This window comes from Quercus lobata, chromosome 11 (assembly GCF_001633185.2).
Source record: "Quercus lobata isolate SW786 chromosome 11, ValleyOak3.0 Primary Assembly, whole genome shotgun sequence".
NCBI classification, from domain to species: Eukaryota; Viridiplantae; Streptophyta; class Magnoliopsida; order Fagales; family Fagaceae; genus Quercus; species Quercus lobata.
In genome coordinates, this window is record NC_044914.1 from 18,120,728 (window position 1) to 18,132,136 (window position 11,409).

The 11,409-nt window shown below is 32.7% G+C and overlaps 1 protein-coding gene across 1 annotated transcript; it reads right to left on the reverse strand.

Moving 5' to 3' along the window:
- Positions 1–111: 111 nt before the first annotated feature.
- Positions 112–5,097, reverse strand: LOC115968313 (vesicle-associated membrane protein 721-like). Its single transcript, XM_031087670.1, has 5 exons — positions 4,655–5,097; positions 3,671–3,812; positions 3,464–3,584; positions 1,171–1,233; positions 112–498 (listed from the first exon to the last, which is right to left on the reverse strand). The coding sequence occupies exons 1-5, from the start codon at positions 4,842–4,844 to the stop codon at positions 349–351; spliced, it is 666 nt and encodes a 221-aa protein (XP_030943530.1). The 5' UTR covers positions 4,845–5,097; the 3' UTR covers positions 112–348.
- Positions 5,098–11,409: the final 6,312 nt, after the last annotated feature.

Genomic DNA, 11,409 nt, shown 5'->3' on the forward strand with positions numbered 1-11,409 from the left:
AACTAAAGGTTGTCCCAACCTGGCTCTTGTTCAAGTTCATAAGCAGGTACATATACCATTTTGCTCACTAAGAAGAATTAAGAAAAGTACATCACTCATGAGCATCAGTCATAAGTAAGCTTCAAGGCAATCAAGCAAACTATATTTATGGAAAAGCATTCTGTTACATAAGAAGAACTTGTAGGGTTCGTTCACACACAAAAATAAATTTACTTCGTGCCGAGTATCTGGAAGTTGCTAGATTGAACTACATACCAAGTCATGACATATACATATATAATATTTCTCTTGATATATAATTGCAAGTTTTGATAAACAAGACAGAAGCCTCTGGCAGAAAGCAGCTTATTATTTTCCACAGTTGAACCCGTGGCAAACAGAGAGGACTATGATGAGGATCAACGCTATCAGAATTCCCAAAACAATCAGCTTGATCTTCATATTCTGCAGCCACATTTTCCTCCGGATTTTTGTACCAGAGGTCCGAAAGTCCTGTGCCTGTAAGTAAATCAGTTTTCCCCATGAAATTGAGATGAGTGAACTCCATTTGTTTCCAAGGAAATAAAATCTCACAATAAAATTCATCAACATTGTTAAATAAAGAGTTTGTATACTTTTTATGTCATTATAATACTAAAATTATGGAATTCATAATATGAGATCATTGAGGCACAAATTTGATGTCCAACCAATATGAGAGACTAATCTACCGGATCGTCTCCCCACTCTCTAGCATTTTTTTTATAGGTAATATATATATATATATATAAAACCTGCATTTTTACATATCTATCAACATTGCAGATTTTCTTTTTATTGGTAAGTTAGATGGGTTTTGAACCCATGACCTCACCCCCATTGTATTCTTATGAGGGGAGAAAGTGTCATTTGAGTGAGAGCTCATTGGCCAATCAGTAGTCAGCATTACAGATTTTGCAAACCCAACAGTATCCATAACCCACAGATTTGAACAAAACTCCAATAAGTCTGGAAAGAAACTGATTCATGAATGTTATAGCAAAGAAAGAGCAAATCTTAATCAACAGGTTGAAGGTGTTTTAACTTCTACTCCACTTACACATCCAGATAATAAGGTAAGAGAATGTATTATCCAAGTTTCTTTCAAGTTAAAATCTCAGAAGCAAATGTTTGAGAGTGAGCACCACTGACCTGTTGATGAAGGTTCTCAGTCTTATCCACCAGAAGCTCTATCTTTTCACCTCTATCTAAAACCTACATCAGAAGTCAAAATGGAAGTGTGCAATGATTAAGCCAATGGATGTTTTTGAACATTAATCAGAGGGCATCTTAAAGAGGCAAGGCCAGCAAGTTAATTGAATGACTAACACTGAAACCTGGCTCTTCAGTTTATATAATATTGAGTTCAGTATTACACAACTAACAAGGCATTTAGAACAAAAAGTATGATTGTTTAGCTTACATGCACTAACGAAACATATAACATTGAAGTCTAGTGTTTAAGCAGAAAACATTATGTGTATTCGCATCAAAATTAAAGTCAATTTGTGTGAGAATAAGGCAAAAAGTATTCAATACCATTTCAACATCAGCTTGCACAAGTGATAAAATAAACAAAAGACCTATACCCACCCTTCCCCATTTACCATTTGGAGATGAATGAGAGAGAGAGTTTGTGCGTGTTACTATAATGGTAAGGCCAATTAAGTATAGCACACATCTACTATGTTTAGTGTTCCTCATAGCTATATGTAAGAAATCAGGTCAACAAAAATGGACAAAATATAACTCAAGATAGGTGATGGTGGAAGGCAACAGAGGAAGTGGCACTGAGCCAAGTGTAGGTATTGGGGTGGAGAGAGACAGAGAGAGAATTTAAGTATTCTTTTGGAAGTAGATGTCAGCAAAATATTCACAAGTACTCTATTGTATTTAAACATGTAGAGCATATGTACAAGTCATAGTCATACATCCCCAAAATGAAAAACTGCTCTATTGTATTTAAACATTTAAAAAAAAAAAAAAAGTCCTTAAGATATTCCAAATGGGAGCTTCAGCCCTGTTAAATAATAATTTTCATAACTTTTTTGGACCCTTCTTGCTAACCCATAGAGTAGACATGCATGAGTGCTATCAAGCGTACTTTCACACTTTTGTGCTATATTTTATACTTATACCAACATCTTGGACGGTAAAGAATGCATAGTACAAAAGTTAACAATATATTTGGTAGACATAAGGGGAGTTGAATGTAAACTGATAAGGCAGGAGTTATGGAGTGTTCTCTCCATGTATCCTGCTCATTTGTTAAAAAAAGTCCATGTGTTTTAGCATGTTATATTTCCCATACATTTCTTATTAAGTGTTTATGCCGATCACATGGTGCCAGTAGTCATGCGAAGTGTTTATGCCATATGCTGACAATAAGTCCGGCATAAACTCTTCATGACTACTGATGCAATATATCCAGCATAAACACATATCAGTGGTCTAAAGGCCTAGACGCTTTTTGTAGCACATATACAAGTCACTAACTCTACAAAGCATGTATAACTAACTCATTCTCTAATTTCAAGCAAACAAAATAAAAAAAGATTTCTTTTTGGTCTTCTACCAAAAGAAATCACTTTCTTTCACTTCTTCACACCTACCCTCCTTGCACCACACACACCTACCCTTGTAGTGATTTTCACTGTGACATTTTTCACAATCCCTCATTCTGCTCCACACCTCCACCACATAACTCACTGGATTCCAACATCGTCACCCGATCCAACTAGATTCCACCTCAAGTTCACTCAATCCAGCCACTCAACTCCCTTCAACATACACAAATGTGCTAACACACACATGCACCCACATCAGATGGGATTCTAGCCTTGTGCACCTAGATGTGGTTGACACACTAAGATATGCCTCCTCCATGTCAAAACATGCATAAAAAATCAGCCTCCATATGGCTTTGTGCACATGATCTCTGCTATTTGTATGTCTATTGTCGTAACCACTCAACAACTAGTGGAGTCATAAACCATAAATAGGCACAATTAATTAAATGTTTGTATATTTCAAAGAACAACAAAGAAGAAGAAGAAGAAGGAGAAATAATAGGGACATGGGCTGATGTGGCCATCTTAAGACATTGGCGGTCCTAAAAGTGCAAATGGGAAAATGAAGATAGAAATAAAAATAACCAGATAGGTATAAATGTAATAATGATAAGACTAAGAATAATAATAAAAACAACAACCACTAGACGCTTAAGGCTATGGTAGTGCATATGTAATATATCAATTCTATCATACTCCATGTTTAATTTGGGTGTATAAAAACTTCTTTAATGTCATTATAAGTGTACGTTCCTTTTAATCGATTTTCATATTATAATTATTTTTCTTTTGTAATTTATAAATATGGACATGTGAAATTCTATGGAGAATATGTGCAATTCATGAGACTTGATGCAGCCAAATAATATATCTACCTTTTCAATATTTTCCATCATAACACCTTTAACTTCCGATACTTGAGCTTTGACCTTTGCAAGCTTGCTAATCTCTTCAGGGTGATCAACACAGTACTGCATGTGTTCCTTCAATTTTGGTCTGCAATGAATCATATTACATTAGCTACCATAAGAAGACAAAATCTTCCAGCATGTATTCTTGGAATCTCAATCAGAATAAAATACCCAAATTCTTTGTTAAGGCTGTTGGCTAGAGCTGTATCAGCCTTTCCAGCACTGTATCTTGACACGAAATCATCTTTGATGCGCTCCAGAAAAGCCATGGGCACTTGTCGCCCAACTGATTCATCTGCAACAACACAATATGCTGCACCATCGAGGAACTCAGTCAAATGTAACCAGCAGAATAATAAGATTATAAACACAAAATAAAAGGCATAAAAACGTTGACATTGGAATCTTTAAGTGTCTTGTTGAAACAAAACCAACATCAATTTTTTTTCCTTGCCAAATAAGTGAAATGACCAAAACATGCTTTTTGATGCAACAGAAGTGTACTGTCCATCCAACAACACAAATAACCCAAATTTCCTAACAATTGTAACGTTCAAATTCAATACAACAAAAATCATAATAACCCATTTTGATTCAAGGTAAATGCATCAAAAAGGGACAGATTTTAGCGGATGGTGCTGCTGAAGTTGGGTTGGCTAAGGATCCTCGATAGACAAGTCAAGAATTAGGATTAACAACATGTATTCTTTTGCATCATCCTATTCTATCCAAAGTCAAACCTCTTTGTAAATCCTTAATTGACATTTTTGTTTTCACTACTTGTATTAATGCTATTTTTGGCTAACTCTAACTTGTATTTTTGATAAGAAGGTCAAAATCTGAAACTAACATAAAGAGGGATTCCATGAACAACAAAGCAAAAAACCCTAACTTGGACTAATTCAGTCAAAATTTCCAATTCAATTGCTGTTGGTCAGAACATTAACCTTCAATCTAATCTTAAAGAAGACGAAAATATTCAGAAATAAAACGCAGATCACAAATCAAAGACACGAAGCATTGAAACATCGTTTTCTTCAGTTTCCCCTAATTTTCGCAAACAAAATATTTCTTAGCGTTTTCTAGGGATCCAAACAGTAAATTGGCGGAAACAAAAAAGGAGGAATCGAGATCGGTGGGCGGAGAAAGACATACTGAAGCCGTTATCGACGAGGTAATTGAAGGTGTGAGCATCACAGTTGTAGGTGAACTTGTTGTTGGTGGAAGGAAGCTTCTGGAGGCATTGGAAGGCGATGGAGTTGAAATTGCCGCTGAATTCGGTGTACTCGGAGAGGATCACAGTTCCACGAGCCACGAATGCGTAGATCAAAGGCTTCTGGCTCATCTCTCTTCCCTTTCTCTGAGACTCTCAGCAGCAGCTGGAAATTTCGATCAGAGATTTAGGGTTTTCTGAAAAATTCACGGTCAGATAGAGAGAGAAAGAGAAAGAGATTTGAAATTCAATTAGGGGACTTTTTCTTTCTCTCTCTCTCTCTCTCTCTACGTTTTATTGTGTTGCTTACAGCTTTTTTAATGTGAAGAGAGAGAGAGAGTTGTGTGTGTGTGAAAAAAGTAAAAGTGGGGGTTTAATGTGGTTTAAAAGTAGAGAGAGAAAGCAAAAGCAGATAGAGTTGAGAAGAAGAAAACTGCGGCTTTATTCCCTTTAATTTAATTTAATTAGACTTTTAATTTTTTTTTTTTTTTTAATTTGAGGTGGGTCATGATTCATGCTTATGTTGGTAAAGTTATTTTCTTATTTTCTTAAATTGAGCTTAAAAAAATTGAGTTTAAACTAATGAGTTATCTTGTTTATATTATTTTATCTATATTACCACTTATTTGGATATTACTTATTTTTATTAAAATTGAAAATTTATTACTAAAAGTATTGTAAATAAAAGTAAAAATTAGTTAAAGTAGTACAGGGCTTATAAATAGTACTAAAAAATACAGTGGGATCCATAGATAGTAGCAAAAATAAGTTGAATAATAAAAATAATTTTAATTTTTCATTCTTATCCAAACGCATGCAACCCATAAGAAGGTTCTTCTTTCTAGAACCCTTAAACCTTAGATTTAATAAGGACAAAATTTAAAGACAACCCGATAAAAATATATCTTTAATTCCACTTAAAATACCTACAAAATTGGACACTTTCCTATTAATCCATATTTTTAAAACAAACTTATCCAATTTTTTTAAAAAAAATTAATAATGACACTAGACAAAAAATGTGCAAAACATGTGTAATGAGGCTAGTGTCCAAAAACAAAAAACCAAAAACACTGAACACTAGTGTCCAAAAACAAAAAAACACGTCTGGTTATCCATTTATGTTCAGGGTTGTTTGGAAAACATTGTTCAAAAACCCTTTTTCAAAATGATGGTTTTGAAATCACCTCCAGCCTGTTTTAAAACAACAAACACTAGTGTTTAGTGGCAATTGGATAATTATTTTGAACACTGTATGGGCCCACCTGGTCAGACATCTTTGTGTATTGTCTCCTCTCTTCCTCTCATAGATATCCTCTGCCCTCTTCATGCCAAATCCATTTGCACCTACTAAGATCTCATCTCACCCACACAGTCAAAGTTTAACCTAGCGGCATTAATCTCACCCACTGCCATAACTCCCCTCATCGACACATCTGACCGTAGTTAGAGGTCTCTCCCTCACAACGGATCACCACGCCATTGATTACTCAACCCAACGCCATTAAAAATCCTCACCGACCCATCCAAAAGCGCCTTCTACACCCATTGCCAAGCAAGGTGAAAGTGAGATTTGAACCTGGATCTTGGAGTGATGGGTCGACGGCGACAAAAGCTTGATTTGTTGTTGGTCTTAGAGTGCTGAAGGTGGAGAGGAGACCCAACGAATGTGAAGCCTAGCCGTGGATCAAGGGACTGTGTCAATGGAGATGAGGAGCGTGGGTTTCATTTTCTACTTTCAGAGAAGAGAAGGGAAAAAGAAAGAACAAACATAGAGGAGCAACGGGGATATATGATGTATTCTCTCTCTTGAATTAAAAAATTGATATTTCGTACAGGTTTCAGCTTTTTTTAAAATCAAACACACACATACCAAACACATTTTTATATTTTTTGAACATTGAAACATGTTATTTAAACCATGATACCAAACATTTTTTTTTTGTTTTATAAACACTAAAAACACGTTTTTCAACAACACTTTTTAAACCATAGTTTTCATATCATTTTAAACAACAATTTTTGAACTCCATGACCAATGGGCTTTACGCAACTAAAAATGCTAACTAACAAAAAAAAAAAAGGTTTTCTTTCATCGGCCTTTTTTTTTCTTTTGTTTCATTATTTATTTATTTTTTTAGTAAATTACAATTTTTTTTCAATAATTTGGTCATGTAATAGTTTAGTCCATGAAATTAATCTTTGACAATTTGGCTTGGTTTTGATGGATTGTGATGCTTCTAGGTAATTTCCAAGCCAGATTGTCAAAAATTGATGAACTTGAATGTTGCAAAATTGATGAACTTGAATGTTGCTAGCAATTTTTTTTTTGGTGGAATTTCCTAGGTTTTTTTAAAATATGAAGTACTATATTTTTGTTGATTTGCTGGTTGCTGCTAATTAGGTTGTTTTTTCCGCCTCTTGGGTTGACTTGCCATTAGATTGGCATGGTGATTTCTTTAAATTTTTGTGCAGTATTGTCTGTTTGTTCTTTCTGTTAAATTAGTTGGAGTTGACCACCTATCTTTGAATGAGAAGGAATTCAATGAAGAAGAAGAAAAAGGGTGATAGTCTTTTTTTTTTTTTTTTTTTTTTTGGGGGGGGGGGGTAATTTTTTTACAAAATAGGAAATATGTTCACTTTGTCTTTTTTTGAGAAAAGGAAATATGTTCACTTGGATGGAATTTTAATAGTTTCAATTCGGTCCAAACTTTAGTGGAAACATCTAGCAAACAAAACTTTATAGACTAAATTGTGATATGACCAAATTATCATAGGGTATATTATAATTTACCATTTATTTCATGTGTAAGATAGGGAGATTCTCTCAATCTCTTATTTCATTTATTTGTCTGATCAATTTCTTAATCTATACTACTATAAAGAAAGAAGGTGTAATAGTTCTATCTTTTTAATTTATTAATAAAATCCTTATTGTACACTTAGAAATAAAAGGATGAACTATAATTTCTCCTCACCACAATTGCAACTTACAACGTCGTCCTCCATAAACTTTCCAATTTGAGTAATGTTCCTTCTTAATTACTATTCATCAGTGTTGATAAGCATTTTGCCTATATCATTAATAATTTTACCAATTTTAATGACAGGTTCAAATTGTGATATTTTTCGAATATTTTAACTTTATCAATAGTTAAGTGATTTTTACTTTAGGCATTATGATAAGATTTTAAGTTTGAAACTTCTTGCCAGCATTTTGTGATTTGTGACCATCCGAAGAGATTCTTCCTTATAATTAATAACTTGAACTTTTTATTCTTTCATTTTATAATCAATTTTTCCACATAACAAATTAAGTGTTGACCCATCTTATGCATTAAAAAAAAAAAAAAAAACAAATTAGGAGAACATCACACATCTTGAATGAATATTTCATGACAGTTTGATAAGTGCGTATTGAAGAATCATACACCTTAAATAGATTTAAGTTTGGAAGAGGAAGGTGACATGTTAATATCATGCAAGTGCCATGCACATTTGTCTTGCAGACAATACATCATTTAGGTGTAACCGACATGGCAAGTTTGGGAGAAAGGTATGTTTTGAAGGACACTATTTCACCTTAAAAGAATAAAATGCTTGTTGTGAAATTCGATAGTACATAAAAAAATTGTGCCATTCATTTAATCCCAAAGCATCAAAACCAATTTCCAAGTGTGACATTTTATGAAAAATTCAATAAAAAAAAAGAAGGGGGAAATCCACCATGTTTAATAATTTTGATATAATGAATAATGTTTTGATCGTGAAAATATTAATTATAATATAATTTATTTAAGAAAAATATAATATAATTACAGTTACAATTACAAGAATGAAACTTTACGCTCCATTTATTTCGCTGTATAATGCTTTAAGGAAAATATTTTCAACATTTCACTGAAAATTTTGTAAATTGTTTTTAAAAATTTGTAAAACATTTTACCAAAAAAAAAAAAAAAAACACATGATAACTTTACCCCCTTCCATTTGGTGGTTGGGCCGCCGTTCTGATGTAGGATTGCTGATTTGATAGATAGGAGACACTGATTTTGTTGGCTTGTGGTTGTAAATTTTTATCTCACATGCATCAAACACTTAGGAATATTTTAACTAAAAATGTTTTCAGATGTAAAAAATGTTTTTAATTTTTTTGGGGTTGTTTATGGATACTCAACTGACTACCTAGGGTTAGTCACATGCATTTTTTTCCCATTATTTTATTTTAGTCAAATTCATACTTCATTAATTGATGTCTATTTTAATTACTTTTATTAAAATTATTATGATATTTCTTTTTTTTTTAAATAAAATTTCTCTCAACTTAATTCAAAATTTTTTTTTTTAATAAATTTAATTGTTACAACTGGAGAGAGGAGACTTAAACTATGAACATGAAACACTAGAAAATGCCAATTATACAACAATGTTGTTGACAATTTGATTAAACTTATTTTTGTATCCTTGATTTAATTCGGTACAATTTATATATTCACCTTCACTAAAACAAGATTGCTTGAAATAATTATAGATTTGAATATAAAAAGATTGTTTGAAATAATTATCTATCTATCTATTTCTATAATATATATAAGAGGATTCTCTTCTTTAAACTGGACTTTTTTGTAGTTCAAAAATATCCTCATTAATGAAAGATAACTTCTCTTAGAAATAGAGTCATAATGTTAAAGAACAAATTTCATTTTGAATTCAAATAGAGAACTCCTAAAATTTAAAATTTTTACTCCCTAAAATTTAGCATTTTTTATTTCTTTTTCATCCAAATAAAAGTTGATATCGCTTCGAATCAGTAAGGTGGATGATCTGGCTTCGGTGGGCTACTGAAGTGGTTGAAGGCCTACAAGAAACAAACATAGTCAAATAGGAGACCGGAGAAGACCGGCCAAACCTCCTCCGATGAAAAAGTTAGCCTCACAGAGAAGGGAGTTCTAAGTATTTGGGAGTAGTGTCTCAGAAAAGTTCTTACCTCTCTCGGGTTCAGACCGGTCCTTTATATAGGGATCCTAGGGACGGTTATTTGTCCAAATAACCTCCTCAAGATTTGTGGAAGCCAACGAGTCCGGAGTTAACTTCCTCAACGGCTATTAAAATTGTAACCGCTAACGGAAGTTAACTTATTTGATGGATTCATGGCGATATTTATGGGTTTAACAACCGCTACAGAGAGTCGAAAATCTTCAAAGTGTTGCGTATTCGTCCGTCTGGTGGAGGTTGTTTGGTCGTCCATGGACATCTGAAGGTCGTCCATGGACAACCTTTATGGACGACTTTATCGTCCTTGGGAGACTTCACTGATCAAGAGTAGTATTATTGTCCATGAATACTTTTACTTCTTCTGGGGTGATTCTTGGCCGAACTTGATCAATTGGCTCTGGACAACACTTTTGGACGAACAGGAGTTTGACTAATTTTTTGCTCCCCTATCAAAAGTAAAACACCCCCAATTTATAAAATAATAAAAATAAAAAACTAAGAGAACCCCTAAAATTTAGCATTCTTTCCCTTCACGTTCATCTTATTTTTCCTACACAAACTTTTCTCTATATTACTGCACCACTTTCAAAGACACGTTAAAAAAAGAAAATATTGTTACCACTTATCTCTAAAAGTTTATCATTTTTATTTGTTTTTAAAAAAAAATCTAAATTATAATAGATACAAACTATTAATCTTTATCCAGAAAAATAGAAGAATCTCTTAACAAACGCAACATGCGTGCTTAAAGGCTAGTGGTATATAAGAAGGTGGTGTTTAAAATAATTATATATAACTAGCCTTATCACACGCGCAAAGATGAGGCTTTTTTTTTTTTTTGGTCTAGTGTCATAATTTTTTTTTTTTTAATTTGGATAAGCAAAGGTAGAGCCAGAAATTTTTGTTTGGGAAGCCAAGTTGCAGCATTAATATATTTATCAAGACAACCCCCCACACACATATATACACATGTTTTTTTTATTACACACACACACACACACACACACATATATATACACATTTTTTTATTTGATAGGTTATATACACACATACATACACACTCCTAAAAAAAAGAGTTTAGTATTTTGAATCAAAATTATGTTTGATGGCGATTTTTCATAAAATTAATAAAATTCATTTTTACCATTTTCATAGTAAAATTCTTAAAAAGTTTCATTTTCTATACAAATTATCAAATTTTATACTAATGTAAGTAAAAAATCATTCAATTGAACTAATGAAATTTTCAAAAACATAAATGATCCAAAACTTGGAGGAACAAGTTAGGCTCTAAACTTATTTGAATCTATCTTGCTTTAACTCATTATGTTGCAATTAAAGAGACATTTCATGTGTAGTTTTAGTGACAAGATTTTTTTAATAAGTCAATGACTTGTTAATTGCCACATAACGGATTGCAAAAGATAAATTCAAACATGTTTGGTGCCAAACTTTATCAAGTATTTAACAGATATAAGAGCACTTTACAATAAAAAATAGAATTGCGAAAAATAAAGTTGTCTTTATAATTATTAGACCAATTTTTTTTTAAGAGCGTCATTGGACTAATTCAAATATTTGGGAGACCAACTCTTATTTTTGTAGACTAAATTTTGAAAACATTAAAATAATTATATATATATATATATATGTGTGTGTGTGTGTGTGTGTGTGTGTGTGCGCGCGTGTGTGTTTAAAAAAA

Coding starts and splice junctions, on each gene's coding strand:
- LOC115968313 (XM_031087670.1), bottom strand. CDS start 4,844: ATGAGCCAGAAGCCTTTGATCTACGCATTCGTGGCTCGTGGAACTGTG. Junction 3,585..3,670: donor AGCCTTAACAAAGAATTTGG/GTATTTTATTCT, acceptor GATTCATTGCAG/ACCAAAATTGAAGGAACACA. Junction 499..1,170: donor CTGAGAACCTTCATCAACAG/GTCAGTGGTGCT, acceptor ATTTACTTACAG/GCACAGGACTTTCGGACCTC.